Below are 24,553 nucleotides of genomic sequence, written 5' to 3'. Positions count from 1 at the left end.
ATATATTTCAGAAACTAATTGGACAGCAAAAATGTTTTCTGAATTGTATATTCGTTGGGAACAATCCATTCTCATTTAAGAAGTGTTGGAACTACAAAGTGTTATGAAGCAGGCTGGGAATAAATGCAGTAATTAATCCTTATGTTACCAAACAAGGATTATCTGTTTTGCACTACACAGTTAAACTGGAAGCAAGGCTGCAGCTAGCACAATGTAAATATCTTTGTAAGCTAACAGAAAAAGAAAATAATTCATGGGCACATGCAGCAGTTCCAATACCTGTAGAGAGCTTGGAGGAGCTATTTCCATGGAAGGAAGACAGATCATCGATTCACAACTTTAAATCTTTGTGCTACCTTAATACTTGCATGACTCTTGGAAATTTAGAGAGCCTAGCTGCTAGTGAATCTTATTAAATCTTCAGTGCTAAATGTGGATAGGTAGCTTATTTGAAAAAAAAACCAAAACAACCCCAGACCAAACCCCAAAACAAAAACAGTTAATGACAATAGTAATATTACAACTAACACAGTTTCGCTGCCAAGTGCAGCTGATGGAAATAGGAGGGATCAGAGGATCAGGCCTGATAAAAAATTATGATTTTCAGTCTTGTCACAGCCAACATGAGAAGGAATTGTTGTATTTAATCTGAGTGAAGTGATGCCACTCTTCTGGCTTGATTTTTTTCAGCAGCATGATGAACAGCTGAGTGAATAGGATTAGTTCATTATAGTAGGTGGTGAACTAGTGTGTTTTTAAGAGGCTTTCCAGTTTTGGTGCACCAAAATACAATTATAACTTTATATTGGGTATTGGAAAGCTGTACAGTAATATCTTTTGGTGATAACATCTGATGATTCAAGATCCAAGCAGCAGCAGTTACTAAGGAAAAAAAGTCTGTAAAAACACTGTATAAAGCAGTTAACAGAATAATAATAATAATTATTAAAAAAGGCAGGTGGGTACTGCAGATCCCCCACATAGCAACAAAACCAGTATAAAATTACATTCTGTATTTTCACAACATTTTATAACTGTAAGAGGTGACAATATTTAGTGACTAGCTGTTGTTATTTGTCTTGTGAAACAGTATTGAAATGGTATGTTTCCCACAAGCAAAATGCTAGCAGTGATGAAAATGACTGTATTTTTACAAATGAGAGTAAAATTAGTAGAAGCCTTGTTGAAAGCAGGTAAGATTGACTTAAATGATGTTTGGAACCAGTGTACCATTTGTGTCCATATGGGTTGAGAAAGTCAATACTCGAGCAGCAAATTTGAAATTAGCACAAGTCGGTTTCAAGGCAGTGGGGGAGAGATGCCTACTGTTTCTATCCATGCATAACATTTCTAGAGAGAACTTGAAGAAACATCCAGAGAAGCAGCATGAGAGAGAGTTTTCAAGGATGCCTAGTTGTATGTGCCAAAAAAGAAGTAAATTAGTTCCCATGAGATTGCTTTAGATGTCTTTCAAAAAATTTCAACCAGATATCCACATGACAGGACTCTCACATGGAAATGCAAACTGAAGGTTTGATTTCAGAACAATATCAAGACTTGCTTCAACTTGAGAAATTTTGGATCCTACAAGGTGGTCTGCTACTTCAGTTATCTGCTAAGCCGTTTGTCACCATTACATTTTAAGGCAGCAATTTTGCACATTAACTGATGTTTTCATGCAGGAGTTGCACCATCTGAGCTCAAACACCTTAATGGCAGCTCTCAGAACTGTCCATATCTCCATGTCTATGGGTGAGACATTTTTCAGTCCCATGAAAATACTGTCAAGCTGATAAGAGACTGCACAGAGTATGTAATGTTTGCTATTTATAAACTTGATTGGTCTTTGCTGGAGCTCCTCAGACCTCACTGCTGGTTAATTAATGGCTGTTTGGAAAGAAGGTTCAGCAGAGGATACCAGCAGCACCTCAAGAGACTGGCAAATAGAATATTTTGCATGTTTTCTGTGCAACATGCCAATGACTTAGTTTGCTTAGTACTCTAAGCATAGAGCTTAGTACTGTAAGCATAATAGCTTATACTACTTTGCTACAGTAGGCTTTCTTCACTTCTCTCATGCCCTCTGCTTCTTGAACTATAGTCACTGCTTATGTTAAAATTGCCATTTTTGAGGTGTGGTGTCCGTTTAAGCATAAAAAGTACATCCAGCACATGCAGAAGTGCACTTTTTTCCATTCTCTTTCTCCATGATCCCTTCGTTCCTGTTATTCTGGGATCACAGTATCATTTGTGAAGAAGTTGAGTATTGGCTGACACTGCTTTTTATGCCCACTTGCTGGAGTCACCCCACAGGAACTATACATCTTTGATGTGGTGAATGTGCAGCAGTGGAGGAATAAATAAATGTTACCAGTAGCTTTGCACATATTGTGAAAGCAGTAGTTTTGACAAAATATTAAAATTTTTAGTCACTGCAAAATGAATAAAAGTTCATGCGTTTCTAGGACTGTCCCATTTGGTTGCTGCTGGGAATGACTAAAAGTGTCAGCTGCTTCATGAACAACTGGCAAAATTATTAAAGACACTGGGAAACCTGGCATTATGGGCTCTCTGCTATACTATTTTTATTATGAAAGCCAGCATCATCTGTGTGAAATAGTGTTCCAGGAATGTTTTACAAGTCAGAATTATTAAGAAACAGAAACAGTTCTCTGTCCTGCTTTGTGGGCTCTGTCTGCACATCTGGCCAGGCTCTTTGACCTGCCCTGAGCTTTGTACCAGGTGGCTGCTTCCTCAACTGAGATACCCCAAAATGGAGCAGTATTCCAGCTGAGGGGAGAAGATTCTGTAATGTAATCACGGGCTGTACTCCTGCTTGTACAGTCTGGTGTGATGATCATCTTTCTAATGTGACATTGCTGTGACCCAGAAGGGACCTCCATTTCCTTTTCTAAAGAACTTCTACCTAGCCTGTTGTTCTCCATCCTGTATTGAGCAATTAATGAATCCTGGTAGGATCCAATCGAGTTCTGCTTTTTTCTGGGTATTTCACTGGTTTTCTTAGGAAATTCCTGTCAAGTCACTATGTTAGTCTGCTTTCCAGTCTTCAGCTGGATAGGGTTTTGATCAAAGCTGCTGTAGTAGGCCACATAAATGTGAAACACCTGGTGCAGCTATTGCAAAGCAAAGAGAGAATGTCCTCACTTTTGAAAATAAGCTATAATTCTGCTGTTTGCTATAGATTATTATGGGTTTAGGAGATAAATATGAATGCTTTACTTTTAAAAATAAATGTGTCATTGAGTAGTTTCCCACTTTCTTCTGAGGTAATGGTTTCAAATATTAGGGGATCAAACATGTCACTTAGTGCATACCTGTTGTTTTCTGTTGTTTTTTGAAGTAACTGGGTGTTTTAGTAATTTTGAAGATTGTCTAATTTTACTGTAGTATCTAATAATCATAGTTGCTGTAGTGTGTATAATCTTTTTTTTTTTTCCTCTGCACTTCCAGAGTAAAGCAGTAAAGTTTTTCACAATCGCTGCACAGACTATGGAGAGCTTTGTGAAGTCATTAAGTGAAGACATGAAACAGCAGGATCTGGATTCTGATGAAAATCAGTTTGTATTAGCTTTGGCAGGGATTGTAACAAGTAAGTTAATGTTATCTTTCAGAATAGCATTCCATGTGTACTAGGAATTTCTATATTGCCTTATATGTGCTGCAGTAAGTACAGCTTTTCAAAGTTGGGTATTTAGTCAATGTTGATATCTTGGTTGGCTTCCTAGTCTTTTAAAGTCCTAGCAGATTTTGTCATTTACACTTCTGTGAGGCATTGTACTGTCAGTGACACAGTTCAGGGTTAGACAGGTAAGAGCCATTGAGTTCTGAAATTCCCTAACATGTCTGTTCCATCTGGAGTAAAGCAAAGACCATTCTGCCATGCTCACCATAGTTTGTAAATGTCAAGCAGTTTACTTTCTGAATCGCCAGTAACACTAACATCTTCAAGATATATGAATTGCAGATGTTGCAGGTAGATCCACCCCACCTTAAGGTATGTGCTCAGCATTTTGAAACTGCTTAAGATTTTTTTTTGCTGCCAGATGGACTCCACCTTCACTGTCCTGAGTCCATAGTGCTAAGAGAAGTAAAAGGTAATAGACATGACTTCCATACCAAATGTTTCTTTTTAGGGTCAGAAAATAAGTAGAAAGCCACAGATCTATCTCAGTATGGCTGCCCTTAGCTTGGAAGGCTGTGAGAAATGGGATTGATGTATCATCTGCATTTTTGTGAAACTGTGCAACTGTCAAAATGACACTAATGACATGATGCAAGATAGATGAAATAGTGGGTATTTATACAAATAAGTGAATCTTGCATTAATGGCTTTATTGAATGTATGATTTTAGGTGTTGTGGTACCATTAAAGATTGTAATAAAAAACAATATGTGCATTATGCCACTGTACCAAGGTGGAATCCAGTTCTCTCCAATTTCTTCATTGAAAAAAACAAACAACCCCGAACAAAAAAAGCATAGCAAAAGTAAAGTCTGAACAAAGAAAATGTTTAAAGGCTGGGGCGGGGGGTGTTGGAGGTTGCTGAAACTCAAATGAGATAAAGGATAGTCAGATGAATGATGTAGAAGGTACCAGTTTAATCCTCCTAGTTACACTGTAAAGTAGTATTACACTAGAAAGCAGTATTATAAGAACACTGAGGAGGTGGTCATGAAGTGCCAAGTATTCAGAAGTTAGAAAACACCAGAACAGAAGTTCTCAGTGCAGTCATAACACAGCCCAGCATGCATAAACATTGCAATAACAGTCTTTAATTATATGCTGTGTCCGTAGTACCTCTGCTTATTCTGAGGGTAAAAAAGGCATCATGATGACGTGCATAGGAGAGAGAAACTGAGGCTGCATGAAAGTGGAAGAACTGTATCATGCAGCAGGTCCGCAAACTTGCCCTGAATGGGAGGCCAGGGAACCAGGTTCTGTCACTAGTTACATACGCTGCATTTTATGTGTTTGGAGGAGGCTTAGCCAGTTGCACAGTACAGAGAAGCTTGGATTGCTGGAAGATACCTCTTGCACTTAAGGATGCCCTAAAGTATGGGGCAAGTGTTAGCGAAAATACTAAAGGAAAGTCTGCTTTGGACCAGTAGTCTTTGGAAATATTTTTGCCTTTTGCATGTGCATGAATAATGCAACACTTGCAGAGAGGTAGGAAAAGAGCTTTTGAGTAGATGTCCATGAGAGTTTTGGTTGTGTAATGTGCCAGATGTATTGGATTGAGCAATTGTAAAACAATCTGCAATCCTGTTTCTTTAAAGTGGGACCTGTAATGGTCAGCTTTGCTTCAGTCCCACATCATTTGCGGATGAATCCAACCTTTTGTTTCATAATTCACTTGCTTATTAGTAGGATACTGGCCACTCTTAATAAATAATTTAATTACCGAAGTAGAATTACAAAGGGGTTTGACCAGTATAATTTGCTGGTTGAGTATTTGCTATTTAGATGAGTATAGTTTGAAGTTTATATAGATGCCATAGTTCATTCTTCACAGCTGACATATCTTTTTAGTGGTTCTGATAATTAGTATAAACTTTTGCTTGAAACATGATTTTTATGATGTTTTCTGTTCTCCCACAGATGTGGCTGCACTGGCATGTGGCCGTGAGTTCTTGGTTAATTCAAGTCGTGAATTACTGGACACAATGATGCACCTCCTGGGAGACATGAAGCCAGGACTCTGTACCAAGTTTAAAGTGTATGATGACTTTTTTTTTCCTTGAAAATGAAGTGCATTATCTTGCAGTGTGGGTCACGGTGATGACATTAGTTTTCCCACTCTCATTATTTCCTTTCCTGGAGAGGAAACAATTTTTGGAAACCCTTTTCACAGTAGCATTCCTTGCAGATATAGCAAGCTTGGCTACAAGGCTAGCTTTATCCAGGTTTTTTGTCTCTTGGGAAGTCTCTTAATCACCATAATATTGTAGAGATGAGCAGGGATGCAGCCTTGTACCTTAGGAGGGGCTTATCAGTTGAGGGTCAGATAAGGAAGGTGTGAGGTCAAGTTTTAAAACAGAGAGGATGTGGGAAGTGTGGACTCATATTTATTGCCTTCTAATATGAAGACACTAAAATGCTGCATCTGCTTAGTGAAGACAGTGAGTTATATATCTTTTAAGAGCAAAAATAAAATTAGTTTATGCTACTTAGTAGCCAAAAGCACCATGCACTTATGTTTGTAAAAGGTAATGCCTCTAAAGGGACCTTGTGATACAGCATTGTAAAGAACAGGCCATGTTACACAGTTCAGATGCTGGAAAAGTTGTACTTCCCAGCTCATGGAGAGACTGAGTAAACTATTGTCTTTACCTTTTTCTCAGAGCTGTTACAAGCTCAGGATATATGGCCTTGACTGAGCAAATTACAGTGGCTTAATGAGTACTTGCTCATCTACTAAGCTGTGGGCACTTGCCCAGAACACCTGGTTAATTTGTTCATGAAGATGGCTTAAGTGGTGGGTTTTTTTCATAAATGGGACACACACGCACACACAAAGAATTCATACCGAAGCCAGCTGTCACAGCTCAGCTGACAAACAGCAACCCTGTCAGCCACAGTGACTTGACTGCGTCCATGCACGCATTTAGGCAGGTTATATGTGATAGGCATGAAATCAGACTCAGTCTTAACTTTGGATAGGTTTTATCTTGCCTAATCTCAGCTACCAGAAAGCTAGATGTCAAGTATCTGCTAACTGTCTGGGCTCCTTCCCAGTTAGTGGAAGGAGATGGTGCTGTCAGATGATTGCTCACTCAGCCTGTGTTAGGAGGAACACGTTGCCCTCTGAAGGTGCTTGCTTTTCCCCACTGGGTAGCAAGGGGGAAGCTGAATAGCCTGTGCTATTCAGTGGTTAGATGCTTTGATGTCAGTCATTTACTGTGTTTCCCAAGTGTTGGGCTTGAAGGTCAGCCCTCAAAACAGGGTATTTAACTCTTACAACAGTGGGGTTTGTTTTTTTGTAAAGCCCCAACTAAAAGATTTGTATGAGAATCTCAACTTAAGAAAGAAAAGGTAATTTGTGCCTTCATCCATATGACAAAAAAAAAATATGAAAAGAGGGCCTGTACCATTTCAAAATCTGTCCAGAAAAAAAAGTTATGAGAGGACTTTATTTTGAGAGGAGGAGGGAAAGGAAAGCATTCTTAAACACACACACACACACAAACACACACTCTGAATTTCAAGCAAGTGTGTGTCTATGGGTCCAGATAAATTTTATTTTTTTTTATCATTTCAGATTGTATTAATGTAATTGGACAATGTAATTGGATGTGAGGGACTTCCTTTTGAATTGATGTTTTGGGTGGGTTTTTAATTATATTTCAAAATCTGCCTGCTTTCCAGAAGAATTACACATGGTGATATAAACTTGGCTGCCATACAGCAATACTGGTAAAACATACATAAAACAATCCCATGAAGTGGTTAGGGATTCAACAGGGGCCAGCCTCTTAGGGTAACAAATTGAGTGAAGCTTAAAAAACATCACTGTGGTATGACATGGAAGGACATCACCAACTTAAAATGTAATCAGTTAAAGAAAAAATTTGGCTTATTTTCAAGAATATCTTTGTCCTTTGCTCAGTGTTGAGGTTTTTCAAAAATATTTTTCTTTACTCTGTGACAAATCAGGGGAAACTGTGAGTCTAATTCTACACAGAGCAGTATCAAAGTAAGCTGATAAACGGAAGAGTTCTCTTTCCTCTTCTAGTTCTAGAAATCCTGTGTTTTACTTGTACCGGTACAGAAATAAAAAATTGACAGGAAAAAGCTCTCATTTATTCCAGCACTGCTACAATATCCATTGTAGTCCATGAGTACGTAATAAATATATCCAAGGTATCTACATGAGTGAGTGCTGGTACTGAAATCTCATGGGTGTCTTTGCCTTTCTGAAATAGCAGTGGTGTGTAAGACTAGGTTTTCTTCTCATTGGTGTAGGGTTTGTTCAAAATTTGTAATTGTTAGGCAGTCAATAAACATTTACATAGTTGTTCATAGCTATAATTAAATTGTTAGGAATATTCAACTTTGCTTATGTAGCAGTTGAAAGTAGCCCATAAAAATATGTACTTTAGTAGTAGTACAGTAGTAGTAGTACAGGATGTTAATTAAATTTGGCTTGCCTAAATAGGAAGACTATGAAGTGCATAATTAAAAAGCCCTCCACATTTACAAAAAAACCCCAAAGTATTGTTTATCCAGTAATTATGTGTGTCAGGTTTGCTTCAATAAGCACTTTTGCAATAATTATCACAAACAATACTTACTGGAATGTGCAAGTACTAGAGGTGAAGGTGGTATAAAGGGCCTGGAAATGCTTCTATGTTGTGCTCAAGTGAGTGTGTTTAATTAGTAATAATATGTTACTACATTGGCTTGTGGGGTGGGTTTTGTCTTCTTCTGACACTCCAAAACCACAGCACTTCCCTGGATCACCACCACTCAGCCCCTTTTTGTCTGCACAAAGCAAACAAATGAAATAAAAATGCAAACATAGCAGTATCTTTTTACGTCACTTTATTTCTAACTGCAAATGTGAAACAAATTAAGGATGAAAGACATTGTCAAGAAATTCCATTATAAGATACTGTTTTATTGATCATTTTCATTCTGGCTCATTATAGGTAATTATGGCTGTGCTCCTTTGTCAGGGGTTGGGTTCTGGAAGCCAAGAAAGAGCTGCAGAGGCTGTATGAAAAGAAGTGTAGGGCCTTTACAAGTTGCAGTCAGTTCCACAGCACCCCTTGCTGCATGTCAGTGGCCACTGATGCAGTAGTTTTAATAATCTACTATTTCTTCTTCCTACTGCTTAAAAGCCTAGGTGATCAAACTCACAGTGGTGCAGCACATGATATAAATTAGTCCTCTTAAAAATCAGTTTAGCCTGCAATGGGTTACTTTCTTTCCTGCTTTCTGAAGGTATGCGCGGAGAGTGTCCGAAAGTCTGCTGGTGGCATAGTAGCTTAAGCTGTGAGAATAGGGTGTGAGGTGTGAAGTCCATTCGGAATAACGTTATTTCCCTTTTGTTTGGAAACTGTGGCAGTGCAGTGGCATGCAGGTTTATCATGGTCATGCGAGACAGCAGCTGCCAAGCTGGACCCAGAATGGAAGAGAACATTCCAGCCTGCTTCTGTTTCTCTGTGTTTTGTATGCAACCCGGCAGCCAGCTGTGAGTGGGTATGATGACATGTTCCATAAATGTTAGGAGCCCTGCTCATTCATCTTCCCTTTTCATTGTCCAGAAGATTGACTTGCGTGTTACCATCTTTGAAAAGAAATAAAATAAAAAGTAATAGCATCCATCATAGCACATCATAAAGTACATTAATGCCCTGTCCCCCCAGCTAGTCCACAGCTGTAAAGATGATCTTCATAAAAGGCAGGACAGGAGAGCATCGATAGAAGGGTGAAAGAACTTGTAAGACAACTTCTCACTCCAGAGTATGGCTCTTTTTTCAGGAACATTAGGGACCTTTTGGCTCGAAGTTCATACTACAGCAGTCATCTGATTCTGAAAGAGGCTGAGCATTAGTTTGTCTTGTTAATGTCAGCGGGGATTTTTTCTGGATGCTTTCTGCTTTTGATTATCAGGTCCCATTCCTACTGGAAGTTAGAGGGAAATTGAAATAATTTGCATCAAACCTACTGAGACTCTGCTTAGCTGAAAAAGAAGGTTTTACCCACCAAAGCCATAAAAAACTTGTATCAGCAATGTGGAAGAGGGTGTAACAACATCAAATGTTTGAAAGCAGAACTTAGTTCAGCAGAAACTGCAGGAGAAGATTTAATCCCAATGAAATGCTCTGCATTGAGTATTAGCAATTGTTCTAGATAACTTTGGAAAGGGAGGCTCGTTTTGAGCCCTAAGTTACCATACGTGTCTGACAGTGAAAAGCAGCTTAAAATAAATTTTAACCCAGGCACTTTCTCTGCATAGAGAGGCAGAGCTGCCGTTACTGCATGCAGCTTCCTGTACCTTACAACATTACCTTGGCTCTGTCATGGCTAAGGTTGAGGGGCTACCAGCAGCCAAACCCCTTTTGCCTGATGGGTTTCAGATTTTGCAAGTCACTGATCATACTGAAGCTTTTCATATTTGCAGTAACTTCAGCACGAGCCGCAGTGGGAGAAGCTGGTGGGATCGGCAGGCTAGAGCAGTCCTTTAAAATGCAGAGCCTTCTCCAGCCTACCTGGTTTTCTCTCTGTAGAAAAGTTGAGACTTTGGTTTAATTTATAGCCTGTGATGTATGCAGCCCCAAAATGACTAATGAACTTCCTATTTTAGGAGGCTGATAAATTAGGAAATCCTGGTTTTGGAAGCTTTTGAAAATGTGGCTGAAATGAACATATACTTACTGTATGTATTTTTATTTTGTCATTTACACATGGACATGCATGGGTTCAGTTTGTCAGAGATGTCATCTTAGCTTTTTTTTTTTTCCGATGGTCAGTTAAGGAAATGTTTTCTAGCTGCCAGGCCATAGACCTTTTCTGTCACCTGGAAGACAAGTTATGGGTTCTGTCCTACTTCAACATCAATGACCATAATAGACCAAAAGAATTCACCTTGTAGAAAAAATTATGGCTTTGAGTGTGCCCAAATGTTATTTGGAAATAGTTTTGAAGAGGTGTGGATGAGAGTACCATTTGGCCTGTCTTATCCTGGTGTTGATCTATGCTAAGACAAGAGCACAGTTTACAGCCAAATTGAATTCCAGTGTTATTGACCTTAAAAAAAAAAAATTTCTAGTTGTACATTGAACATAATCAATCTGGATTCCTGAAGGCAAAGTAAATAGGAAAGTCCATGATGACATTTTAAGAGACAAGCAGTCGTTTTTTTCACAGCAGGGTCTTGATGACCCAGATCATATGGCCCTGCCTGACTGCGAGGGGCTGGAGAGCAGGCAGAGCGAGCCAGTTCTCTGCCTTGCACCCACAGCAGAAGGGACGAGTCTAGCTTAGGAGGGAGTGTGCTAAACTGAGCTGGGACTACTAATACCTTCCTTCGCCATCCTTCAGGCCTGTCCCCTTCTTCCAAATGCTTCTGTAGGCATAGTAACTTCCCCTGCCAGTGGAGAGAGACTACATTGGTGTTTGCTGTATGCTAGCTATATGTTGCATCTGTTCCTGCAGGCAGGAGGAACAGTAGGATGCTTGAAAGAGGATGGCATAAGCAATGTGTCTGTGTTTCAACTGACTGCAGGGTCAATGTACAGAAAGGCTGGTGTGGCACAACCGATGGAGCAGAGACTTCCTTTAATGTTATTTCTAGTACTCAGTATACAGTCTGGCTTTCTGTGTTTCCTAGTGGCCCTTTTATTTGTCAGGGCAAACAGCTTATTTGAGATGATCATCTGCCCAGTGGGGACTGGCACTACGAAAGCTCTATGGTATAGGTCGAGTTGTCACATAAAGCCAAATCCTGGTTTTGCACGTTTTATGTAATGGATCTCATGGAGTTTGATGAGACTTTCTTACTCACTCATGGGATGTTTGTCCATGTGTTTGAAATATGTGATTTAACAGTAGAGACAAGGTTTTGCACAATATTGCTTATATATAATTTGAGACTTGTCTCTTTTATAAAAATATAAATTATTAAATAAGCTTCTACATCAGTACATGCTTGGCATAAATAGCAAAAGATGCCAAAACTTGCAAAGAAATCAAAGTACATCATATCTTTTTTCTTTCAATTCTAGGCTAATGCTAATGTCACTTTACAATGTGAGTATCAACTTGAAAGGCTTGAAGTACATCAGTGAAAGTCCGGGTTTTATTCCTTTGCTTTGGTGGCTATTGAATGGTAAGTTGCTCTAAGAACTTTGTAAATCGTGACTTTGGGGATTGTAGATTGGCAATAGGTGTTGCAAATAACAAAACAGGAATTTATCTCTGTAACCTGATTATGTATAGCTTTTGTCAGATTAGAAGTAAACAAAAAGGGCAAATAACTAGAAGGAGAAGATACGCATTTCCCACAATATTTTTGGCACTGTATGTAATATTCCATTAATATAAAATTTATGGATGGTAGAATTAAAAACAGGGAATGGAGAAATTTGATGAAGTGGATTAAAAAAAGCCACCTGCATTTTCACATACCAACTTTAAAATAAAACCTGAGGGGAAACTATGTATCAGATCACTACCATTTAACAAAAGAAAATATAACTGTGTTCTGACACATTTTGGGAAAAGAAGCCAACCTCCGTAACTACACTCACCTGTGACAAAATTGACCGCTTCTACAGCTGAAGAGAGGCCTTGTGCTCTAATAGGATTTGGGCTTGCAGGGCTTGAGTACTATTCCCAGCTTTGCCTTTGGCCAGTGCAGGACTTCAAGGACATCAAGGACTTCTGTTGCCACTGTCAGGTACATGAGTGACATCGAGGCTCTGCTCTTTTGGAGGCTTCAAATCCGTGCGTAGGAGCCAGCAGAGATTGACGTTGCCAGTGTGCATTGGACTTGGCTGGCAGCTGCTGTGTGTGCAGATTGTAAGGGACAGTGAGGACAGCAGTAAGGACAAAGCCATGACACTGTCCTGCCTATGAACTGCTCCTAGAGTTGCTCTTTCTTGGCTTTCTCAAGCTTTTGTGGCTTGTCCATGAGAAGATTTTGGTGTGCAGTTCACGGGACTGGAGAGGTCAGTCATCCTGGTGCTCTGTGCTGCTATGCAAAACCCTGTTGTAATACAGCTAGTAAATACTAACAGCAGCCGGAGTGAGAGAAGTTCCATCTGCTTTTTCAAGGAATTAATTTCATATTGAAGTTTTGGAAAGCTTTGATTTGGGGTGGTAAGCTGGAAGCTAGTTGTATTGCTTACAGTTCCCTCAACTATTTTACAGAAAATGTAGGTAGTTGTGCTTTTCACCAAATAATTCACTGCTTTGCAATGCCATAGGCTCACTCCTCTGAGATTTCAGAAAATTAAGTAATCCTTGTAAGACTGTTGGAAAACACCTGTTTTATAGTTTGTTTTTAATATAGTTTGAGAAAAATTATATTCTCAGAGAACTCTGAATACGTGGTCCTTTGTTCTGCTGTGCTTAGAAATTTAACATATATTAGTCCAGATTTTTCTTTTACTTTGTTTGGCTAATATATACATCAGCTGTTGTTCTAGCAAAAAACCCAAAAACAAAACAAAACCAAAACACCCTCAAAAATCCCTGAGTTCCCAAATGTGCCCCTCTAAATGTGTTAAACAAAGAAACTAATCATTTGATGAAGTCTGTTGTTTGAAGAAGGCTCCTAGGTCACATAAGAGGATGAAATGTGGCACAGTTATAATTAATTCGCAGCTGCTAATGGAAATAAGATATGGAAAGGCTACTCTGCATTTTGAAAGTGTTAATTGTGTATAGCTGGGTTGTAGAAGGAAGGACGGGCATGGCTAATTCCTTCACTTTTTGATGATAAAGTTGTCCAGCTACAGCAAAGGAGGAAGATTCTCAGATATAAATCACATCTGCTGGTTCATTTTCCCGACTTTGGAGGAAGTCTGCTTACTGTCAAGGGGGGTGGCTGACTAGTTTGTATATCAGATGAGAAGTCAAATCCAAGACCCTGTCTTGTTCCCATCATTTTGTATGAGATTGCTGTAGTTTTCTGTACATTTAAACTTTTTCTAAATGTTTCAACTTGCAAAACTCAGTAGCTTCCTCCCACTTTTGCTCCTCTCTTGTTTCTGTGGCCAGCATCTCTGCTAGCCATGATTCAGTTTATAAACACCTGGAGCTGCTACAGCATAAGGTCTTACAGTTTTTTCCATACAAGAGAGTAGAGCTCTACACTCTGCTGGCAGGGTATCCTGTATATGCTGCCTTCCTCCAGGAAGCTTTTTCAAAGAGTGTTTTGATTAAGGCTTATGAGATGATTCAGCTTTCCACAATTCTGTAAGCTTTTATCAGCATTCCCACTAAGAGAGGCCCCAGAAATCATCCTCTGACTTTTTTTTATTATATTTATTTTTTTTATTTTCAGAGAATCATCCTGTTTGCTTTTCCATTGTCAATCTACAAGTGTCTGTGACCTCAACCTATACATCAAGGCCATTTTTCTCCCACTGTTTTGTACACAGCTGATAAATCCCTCAAATTCCTTCTCTGAATTCTCAGTCTCTGCCCAGTCTTCTTGTCCACTGAGGAATGTCCTTTCCCTTAAGTGTGGAAAGCAAATAATTAACTTGATTTTCTTTATTCCCCTTTGTTGTATCTGAAGCAAAGAGGGATTTGATTCAGGTTGTCTAGCAGGCTTTTTGGCAAGACAGATATATGTCTTGATATTGAATACATGGATGGTAAGAGAAAGGAGAAAAAATCTTATAAAGATTTCTAGTAGAGCAGGAATGTTAAGAGCAAACTGGGTTCATCTGTTCTACTGTCTTTAGAAAATTTAGATGAGCCGGTATGACTTTACACTTGCTAACAAGAATTCTTAATAGCTCTTTCTGCTGGAGGCTATACTGATAATAGGAGAAAACCAAATGTTTGACACACTTTTTGAAGGTAATGCAGATCTCTGTAGTTTTAGCACTTTATGAGGTGGGCTATTTTTTCTTTTTTTTCCACCTTTTTAAACACTGTCTAAAAGATGAGCACTCTTTAATAAGCAGCACTGATCACTGAAGATACTCTGATAGCTTATGTAGCTGTTGTATTCTTGTGTAGGTATTGTCTATGCCTACCTATGCCTTCCCAGCCTGGTGCCAGCATAAAACATGAGAATGATGACTCAGATTTCTGGCTGTGGAGCAGCTTGTGGGATCAGTAGAGTTCTTGTCTTGTGGAGCACCATTTGTTTGCAGAGCAGCTGTTCCCATCCTGGAGAAAATAGGCAGCTTTCCTTTTCCCCATCAGCTGCTGTCCCTTTGTTGATGTCTTGGCTACAGGTTTTGCATAACTTTCAGATTTAAAGAAGCCCTGTCCTCAGCAATAAAAAAAGAAGTTATATAATTTGGGTAGACATCCGCCTGAGATTTGTCAATATTTTTTCTGGTGCTTTACATCTATAGATGCAATAAGACTTTCATTCTGTAATTCCCAAAGAGGTAGACTGGGACTTTCCTCTGCCAAGGATCTTTTGAAGAAGAAGAAGATGCAGTCAGCTCGGGTATTAATAATAAAGACTAGATTTATGTTTTTCATTTTTGATCATACAGAGCATCTACCAACAAATGTGTGCTGGAGAAAATGGGTTTAGGCTCTTCTCTGTGGTTGGTTGGGTTTTTTTAACTATCCTGTGTCTTTATTTTGGTTTTCCCCACTTCTCTTTCCTTTGAATGCAGTTAAAAAAATTGCTCTCCTTGGATACATGAGAAAGTGTGGAATTCAGAGAAACTGTCAGTGACATTTCTCATCTATAGCTAGGAAATTGCTCCAGGTACTTCATTAAAGGAAAGACAACAAGAGAAGTATGACTAATTTTAGATCTTGCCCTTCAGTTTCCTCCACCACAGTTCCACATGGAAATCTAACCTTGTTTATCCAAATTCTTTGCAAATGACAGTCTCTATTATAAATGCCTGTATGAAGCACATTCTCATTTTGCTAATGCTGCCTGAAACCTTCAATATTTGCTTTTCATGACTAACCCTGAAGGGTTTTAATGTCTTGCTTTTCTGTTTGAATTGGTTATGGCTGTAAGAGTTTTTGAAAATTCAGGTTATTTGCATGGCAGCATGTTATTTAAAAGACATCTGGACAAACAGAACCCCCCTATTTATAAAATGATGACTGTATTAAAAGAAACTTTGGTTCATAAATCAAAACCTCAGTTAGCAGACTTTCAAGTGCACAACAGTTTCATACTCGTCAGACTATGAAACTAGTCTTAAAAAGAGGATTGCCCTTCTTGCCCTGTAAGACCATGTCCATTTTCTTAAATGCAAAGATGTCAGCTCTGACGCAGAAAGTCCTTGAACCACAGTTAGCTGAGAGGCTGGAAGAGTGGCCAGGGGAAGTCTTACTGAATGCTTGCCCTTTTCCATACTCTTCTCTAAGCAGCTGCTGCAAATGATACTTGTGTAGATGGAGCTCCAGCTGGGTGCAGTGTGGCTGTCCTTGCCGTCTGAGCAGGAGTTTCTTGACTAGGTCCTCACCCTGCCTAACAGCAGACTCCTGCAAACTGATGTTCTCCTGAGGAGCACAGTATTTCTTCTTTTGTGAACATATGTAAGAAACCTTAACTCTGGTAAATGCATCTATCACTAAAGCATTGGTTTGTTCTTACATTGTTACTCTCATTCAGTAGCTACTGTGGGAATCCTCAGAAGCCCAAGCTAGGACTGAAGGGAGCTGGACAACATATCTAGCAGATCACCAATCTGCCAGCTGCAGAGTGATGTCTGTGCGAGCTTCTTTTCACTTGCAGCCCCTAAATAGCAGTCAGGCAAATTGGGACCGAATTGCTGCTTCGATCTGGACCCTGGGAGTCTTTCTCAAGGATTTCCCTGATACAAGCGTGTCAAGCATGTGTCTGTAGGAAAGTGAGGAATTCTGGTTAGCTGAACTCCGTGTCTGACAGTGAGAGCAGTCACCTGGCTGGGAAGGAGACTGAAGCAAACTGAGCTGTTCTACGGGAGCTGGGGCAAGTATGTTGTAGAGAGAATGGGCATTTGCATCCATAGGAATTGCAGCAGCAAAGCTCAGTCTTTTTTCTGCCGTGGTGTTCTCCCTGCTCCTTCCCCACATGGTGTCTTTATTGCGACACTTCTTGTCTCCTCAGAACTATCAGCTTTATGAAAATGTCGAGAAAACTCTCTGCTGCTGTAGATACTGGCTCAGCTCTGCCAGCATTGGATATGCAAAGAGATCTTACGTGGGGCAAGCTGTGCCCTAGCTCTCTCTGTTGGACATGCTGTGATCACAGGTAGTCTGACAGGTTCATAAAAAGGAAAGGGGGAGTGGTGGGTTGCCCCTTCATGCTAGAATCAGACAGTAATTGAGTTGAATGACATTTACGACAGTGGTGGGAAGCTTTTGAAATACTGCTCTTGTACATAGACATAGCTGTAAACAGCTTGCTGGTAATAAATCTTGCATTCAGGTGGCCAGGGAATGGTATGGGCACGTGTAAATTGAGTTCACACAACTCAGAGCCAATTGTGGATAAGCTGTTTAGCATTGATGTAATGCAATTACTTAAACCCTGCTGTGGGGAACAGTTCATCTGAGAGCATGGCGCTAATGACAGATGTGACTAAAATCTGTCCACGTTATCAGTTGCTTTTGTCAGTGACTGAAAGCCAGTGACATCAAACGGTAGTGCTGGCAGCTAGCAGAACGTCAGCGAACTCCAGCAGTTTCAACACCTTGTTAAAATTGCATCAGCATTTTATGATGGTGGTAGGCTTATGCTAGGCTTGTCATCCCTGACTGAGGCAAGCAGCTTGATTTCTTCCCCTATTCCCCAGAAATAATGGTAGTAGTTTTGAAATTTTAGTTGAAGAGACGTGTGTACTAGTTGTTGGGAGGATATGATGCAGCGATTTGATTACAGCTAAATGATTTTTTTGATCTTGTACAAACAAAATGTTACTCAGCTAGTGTAGAAATGACTAAATCTGGAAGGTATTGAAATAAATAGAATGCTGAATAATGAAGATTCCTTACATTTCTTCTAATATTCTTTAGACAGGGTTTTTAGAAAAAATCCCTAATGATATTGGAGAGACAAGATAAAGGCTTCTAAGGTTGGGGTTTTTTTTTAATCCTCTTCGAAAACATGATTATCCGTAATAAGTAGTATTATCAAAACCACATGTAATCCTAAGGAAGTATATTTTAAGGCATATGTATTTATTTAACTCAAAGCGTCTCTGAATACATGCAAAACAATGGCAATCAGAGGTTAAATGCGTATTAAGTCATCTTCTGGTGCAGGATCATTTCCTCCTTTGCTGTATGCCCGAGTGCCTAATCTGTTCTTCATTTGAGTGACTCAAGCCGTTGAGCTTCCCTGGCTGATGCTGGAGATTCTTCCTAGAACCTCTTTGCTCTTACTGGAAAATGTTCTTGCTCATCAAGCTGGAAATAATTTCCTGATCTCCTACAGATCCTAATTTTGTTAGCTCCCCTGCTAATGCTTCTTCCCTGATCAATTCTTTACTTTCTACAGCCTTTAAACACTTGCAGATAACAGTAACATAGATGCCTGTAATGGTATTAATAACAAAGGAGTTTTCATCCAGGGATTTAAAACATCTTACATACATGAAGCTTCCCAGCAGTACTGCAAGCCATTAAAAGTATTAATGGCTTTATTTCATGGAGGAATAATGTCACACGAAGGAAGATTGTAATGAACTACATAGATTTCATTCCCAAAAGCTTCTTTCTTTTTACCTATTTGGGCTATGGTTTGTTGCTGCTATTTCTGGTGAATAAATGTAGAATAATACTAAGTACAGAGAAAGGGGGCAGGTGGTATGTGCAGAGTTTGAACATTATGTCTGACAAAAAAATAGGAATTAAAAAACCAACTCTGGCAGGCATGAAGACAAAAATAGAAGGAATGGGAGGACAAATTCAAGGCTTTTAGTCATATTTTGAATAGGTCAAAATACATCTGAAAACCAAAACTTGCACCCAAGTTTTTTCAAAAGGATTCACTGAAGTGTTGCTGTCCAAGAAATTGGACATAAAGTCTTGCTGTCCGTGAGGCTGAGTTGTAGCATTTTTCCATGAGTTATGACTGCTCATCACTCAGAAATTGCACCTGCAGGTATTGCTGGAGATGATGATTGAAAGATACTCCTTAGAGCCTTCAACCCAGATGGCAACAACAGGGGTGGCTGTGCTATGGGTATGGCCACTTCTGCAGGGTGTGGAGCACTAACCATTGTCTTTTTTTTTAAAAATGCTGATTTGAATGTCTAAAGTTGTCTAGTATGCCCAATAGCTAAGATTCTTGTTGCACAGAAAATCAGAAAATGCATGTTATTGTTTGGTTTTGGACAATTCCCGTGTCCTCAGATTGTACCCCGCTCTCCTAGCTACCCAGGGGAAAGTAGAATTCCTTTCTGAAGAGGTTTACTCTTTAAATAAGGAAGGAGGTTTGGTAGAAAAGGCATACATATCTCATTGATGATGGAAAATGGAGAAAGAGAGAGATAGTGCCTGGCTTGTGTTTGACATCTGTACTTCAGCCACGTGCTAGTGGGAATTTATTTAAAAATTCCTATCTCGACAGTCAGTTTCATGCTTAAAGCCATAGTCGTCTTCACTGCCCATCACATTCTGTTTTCTCCCCTGGGTGCTTTCAACATTTCCCCTTACGCTTTAATGAATAATTCTCCTTAGTCCTTTTTCAGGTCACCAGTGTTAGGTATTAAGTAAGCCAGGAAAGGAAAGAACTTGCCTCAGCCCACCAAATGCTTCCTTCAAACTCAGTACAGTATGGTTTATTGCTGCACTGCATTTATGCTCCTTCAGTGAGATTTTGGTCTCTGTGGTGATTTTGTGTGCAAAGTGATCTGAATTAATTTTTTTCAACATTTCTGTACAATGCTTTATCAAAAGCTTGCTGAAGACTAGGTATGCTAATGACAAACACATAAAAAATGCATGGCATGTGGAACAAATAACTACTTCAGCCATAAAAATATATTATATGTTTTCATTTGGAATATGCAGGAGAGAAGTGCAAAAATGGGGCTTTCTACCACATGCTTTTGATAAAGCTATAAACAATTAAGTGCAGATGGACTGTTGTGAACAATTAAAATATAATGCTCCTAATGTTTCAGTAATTAAGAATGCATCCTGTGTTCTTAACAGTAGTGTAATTATATGTCTTCCTACCTTAAGTCAGTCAAAGGTCTTTGCTACATTTTTCTGATGCATTCCTAAGCAGCAGTGCTTAGCTTCAGTACCCATTTCAATTTTGTGTAGACTGAATTCACTTGGAAGGTTGATACATGGTTACCAGGAAGTTTTATAAAGATTAATATTTTATTGAGCTTTGAAGAAATCTGAAGGCTTGTATAAAAAGAAATTAAAGAAAAGCCTGGTAATCTACTGCAGATTTGATCAGTTGTTCTGTTTGGTTTTTAAGTCTGAATAGTCATGGGATATAGCTTGTTCTGCTCTTAAATTGGATTGCATCCAACAGTATATCTTGGCTACTGACTGCATAAATTCAAGTTAATAAATTCCCTGATTTGTAGCATTTTCAACATTTGAAAAACAAGAGAAAGGTCCCCGGTTATCTCTTCCTCCCAAACACTGCTGAGCATGAGCTGCCGAGGGGCGCAAAGATGTTGTTTTCAGGTTCCTTCCAGAACCAGCCAGCCAGCACCAAATGGCAGCTGTGAATTATGAAACTTCAGTTTTTCCCTGTCTGCCTGGTGGGTTATGAGGAGTGGTACTGTAGAGCTTTAATGCTACTTTTTTGGACTCACTTCTAATAAGCACTGGATTTTTTCCTCCCCCACTTTTAGACCCGGATACCGAAGTTTGTCTTCATGCTCTGCGGCTCCTCCAGTCTGTGATTCTAGAGCCAGAAGTATTAGCCAAGTCAGCCTCTGAGATGCGTGATACTTTGCCATTTCAGCGTATCATTGCGCTGTCAAAGAGCCGCAATGCAGAACTGCAAGCACTTGCAAAAGAACTACTTGACGATCTTAAAATACTCGAGTATGAAGCATAGAAGAGCTCTATGACACCAACTGCTTACGTCTTTCCTATATTTTTATGCCGTGAGAGTTTTTGGAGTTGGGCTTGATTGAAAAAACTCTGCCTAAGTTCCTCTGACAAAATCTTTTTCAGGAATTAGGTAACCCAACTAAAATAATACGTGGGAAAATGTGTTGGGTTTTAGTTGCCTAAATATAATCTTAGGTGATCTGGTAGAGATGGGGCAGACTTAATTTCTTTGAGTAGGATTTTGTTGATAATGGGTTTCCAAAATGATCCAGGTTATGTTGTCTATTTGCTGTATATACAGGGAGTAAAGTAGTCATCTCATTCATTGATAATACATATTTTATTGAATAATCCTTTTGGTCCATCCTTAAGAATTATTGTACTGTGAGGAAAACTTTGTTGCTTTTCCTAACTCCTCTGTGTCAGAATGTATCCTGAGTTCCAGTTTTATTGTTGCTGTTTCTCACCTCTCTTTTTCTATTCTAATAAAAAAAAAATTAAATTCTGTAGCATGTAATGGATTCTGCTTTCAAAATTCGCATTCAGATTCACTCGAACTGCAAGTCGACCCCATCTGTGGCTGCCAGGCATACTAGAGACTGACGCACTGTTTTTTCAAAAGCCCTGAATAAAGGAAATGAATTACTGTTGTCCGTGGTACCTCGCTGTGCACTGAAGAGCCTAAAATGAACTGCTGCTCTGTCGTGAGCAGCATTGCCTTCCCTCACAACTGTGGTGTTTGTTAGAGCTTCTGTGTACAGCTTGCTTACCTTGGTGGTACATACAAACATTTGTGTGCTTTGTATTGCTAGAATTTACACATTTTTTAGAAAACAACAGCGTCCATTTCTGTGATGACAGAAACCCAGCCAATTAGGTGATGCTATTCAAGGGAATAGCAAATGAGAAATGCAATGCTGTGGTAGCAACTTTTCCCATACTAAAGTTATGGTACCTCAGCTGTGAACCCAATGTATTAACAGTGTGGACTTCTAATCCAAATGTATAGAAAACACGAAGTAAACTTCATGGGGTTTAAATGTTGTGATTGGCAGACAGTTTTAGAGGAAGACCATTGTAAAATGTGAAGTTAAGGTGTAGGTGATCTCCCATGAGTCTGTTTGCAGAATGATGAATATTCAGTTAGCAATGTTATAAATCAGCTTAAAATTACTTGAAATAATTGGCTCAAATGCTGCAAACGGTAGCAGTCTGATTTGGGACTGTCTAAAATGAAGATTAAGATACAGATCTCGCATAGATGAAAGGGTTGCATGGGGTTCTGCTGTGTCTGATTCAACACTACATTGAACTTACGAAGTGCAGATTTTTGGAAGGCTTTAAATCTTCTTTAAAGTATGCTTGCTTTGGATTTGTTTTCTTATCTTGCTATCCTAGTTAAACCTCCTAGAGTTTAATCCTAAAGTGCTCAAAATGATAATCAGTAATTTTCTGGTATATCAACTCATGAAAGTGTTCAATTTTAAGAAACACTAAAGGGCATCTACTTTCCATTAATGGGGATCTGCTCAGGAAGGTCTTTCATCAAACCTTAGGAAGCCAGTAAATAACAGAAAAAGAAAAAAGTAGTTCTGTGAGCAGAAGAGCTGGTGAAGCCTCATGTCCTGTGGATTAGAGATGTTTCTTGAGAATTTTCCCGTCCTTCCCAGCCCTTCCCCCTGAAACGAAGTCCACCCAAGGGGCAGCATGGAGCGCATGAGCTGAGGGTGACACAAATGCTCATGGCCAGGTTCATGGGCTGTGGCAATGGGCTGGTTAGCTGCTGCCAAGCAGGGTGTGCGCCGCTCTGCCAGCTTTGCCCTCGTGAAGATTTTGATTTCGGTCTTTGCTGCTGTTACCCTGGCTGGTCATGGAGCTTGAGGGAGCTTAATTATCTTGTGAGAAGTCTTCCCCTCTGCCAGGTTAACTGGGAGCTGACTGACAGATTCAGTGTTATGAGAGGGACTGGAGATGTAATTGCACCTCATTTCTATATGAAATCAGGAAACAAAACACTCAGGACTGCTCAGTTTAATTGTGTGTCCACTGGCATGGTCAGCACTTAAAAGCCATGCTAAAATAGGTGGTTTGAGACACTGCAGTTTTTCCCCAGCAAGCTGTTCAGATCTGATGATAACTCTTTGAATGTCTCCCAGATGACTTTATTTTCAGGCGTAGTTCACCAGGACTGTTTCTGCAGAATCAAGCCATAATGATCCACTGACCTTGAGAAAGTCTTTTTTTCCTGTACTAAGTGTTTCATTATGTGAGATTGATAAATAAGAAAAAGTCACCCCATCTGTGAAACACAGTGTACCTTCAAAAATACCAGACAGCAAAAATACCAGAAACATCAGAGAGAACCTGTGACAAACAGGCCTCTAGGCAAGTCTTTATATCTTCCCTAATTTACTTTGTCTAGGTGTTTCCAATTAATGCTATAGTTTTAATTCTTTATTTGGGTTTATGGAAAAGAAAAAGACAACATTTGAGGGGAACTTGTTATCACAGGGAAGCAAGTTCATAATACTTTTTGGTTTGAAAAGAAAAAGGGGGTCACTGGAGTCAAATTGTGCTGAAGTAAGGCAAGTGGATAGAAGCCGGGGTTAAGCCTGACCCCTTAACGTTTCAGAATGTTTGAAATTTCATTAAAGTTTCTCATACTGAAATATTTTAGTAAAATGAGTTGGACATTACTAGTTGCAGATGACCTTATGAGCTGTTACATCTTTTTGCTGTTTTTCAGGTTCCTTTATTCCCCACTCCCCCATTTGATAAAGCCAAGGACCAGCCCCCTTCTCCTGCTCCTCTACAGGGCTAGAGCTGTATTGCAATTAGTTGAACCTTTTTGCTGTGGGAATGAAGCCTGCAGCTTTCCATAGAGGTGTCTGCTATACCCCATGCATACCTGGCGGGATTCTCCCAGACCTTGGCATCTATGATAAACTAATGATCTGTGCTCTCCAATCAGTGGCATCAATGCCTTCTTTATTGTTTCTTTCTCCATGCTAAAACTGGGGAGAGTCTCATGTAGAGAAAGCTCCAGTGATTTGCCGAGACAAGGTGCCAACTGTTTAGTTTAGATGGCTAAAATTAGGTGAGATATGGATCCTACCCTTTGGTGTCTATTTTGCAATAATAGATACAGAGCAAGTTTTCAGATTACCCTACTGTTTGCAGACAGTGTTTTAGAATTTTGTTTGTTGATAAGCTTGAGAAATCCCTGTTTGTAGGAGAAGAGCGTTTAGTCTTAATTTGTCTTCATGTGGCTAGTGCCAGAAATTAGGTTGTTAAGTAACTGTGGATCTTTGAGTCTCCCTCTCCCTTTTTTGACAGTTTATGAATAAAAGAAAGTCTCTAAATAACAGGCAGTGCTCCAAAAACTTAAGAGCATGTCAAAGCTTTATTTACAAAGTGGAACAGGGGGTGATATACAGAACACAATATAACACTATAAGGTGCTGCTGCTGCTGCATAACATACGCATTATAAATCTCTGGTTTTACCTTGCTGTGAAGTTTTGCTTACGTCTGAAACTGTAGGCCATTAGGAAGTTTTAGTGGTTTAAAATCAAGAGTTCTCATATGCTTTGGAAAACACCGGCTTTAGAATGTTGCTTTTTCTGGATCCTGTTGAAAAGTTTGGGATTCTTCTGTGTAGTAATTGATAAATTGCATTACTAGCTTGCAGGGGAAAAGGCGGTTCACACAGTCAAAGCACTGGTTTCACTAATTCAAAGTCTGCAGTTACTCGATCGTTGCCATTTCCTCTGTTGCACAATCTCAGAGTTTCAGTGAAGAAGTAAATGTGAGTTTGGTGTTGCTTTGAGATTATCAGAGTTACTCCAGATTTATA

General features: G+C 39.4%; 1 protein-coding gene across 1 annotated transcript in view; it reads left to right on the top strand.

The window, feature by feature from the left end:
• The window catches only part of HSF2BP (heat shock transcription factor 2 binding protein), a 32,412-nt gene extending 11,710 nt beyond the window's left edge, over window positions 1–20,702 (top strand). Inside the window, exons 5-8 of the mRNA XM_049835046.1 lie at window positions 3,472–3,610; window positions 5,621–5,738; window positions 11,752–11,855; window positions 20,494–20,702. Of these exons, the coding sequence (XP_049691003.1) occupies window positions 3,472–3,610; window positions 5,621–5,738; window positions 11,752–11,855; window positions 20,494–20,702 (570 nt within the window). The remainder of the gene's footprint in view (window positions 1–3,471; window positions 3,611–5,620; window positions 5,739–11,751; window positions 11,856–20,493) is intronic.
• The last annotated feature ends 3,851 nt before the right edge of the window (window positions 20,703–24,553 follow it).

This window comes from Accipiter gentilis, chromosome 32 (genome assembly GCF_929443795.1).
Source record: "Accipiter gentilis chromosome 32, bAccGen1.1, whole genome shotgun sequence".
In the NCBI taxonomy this organism is placed as follows: Eukaryota; Metazoa; Chordata; class Aves; order Accipitriformes; family Accipitridae; genus Astur; species Astur gentilis.
This window is presented reverse-complemented; position numbering and strand designations above follow the sequence as displayed.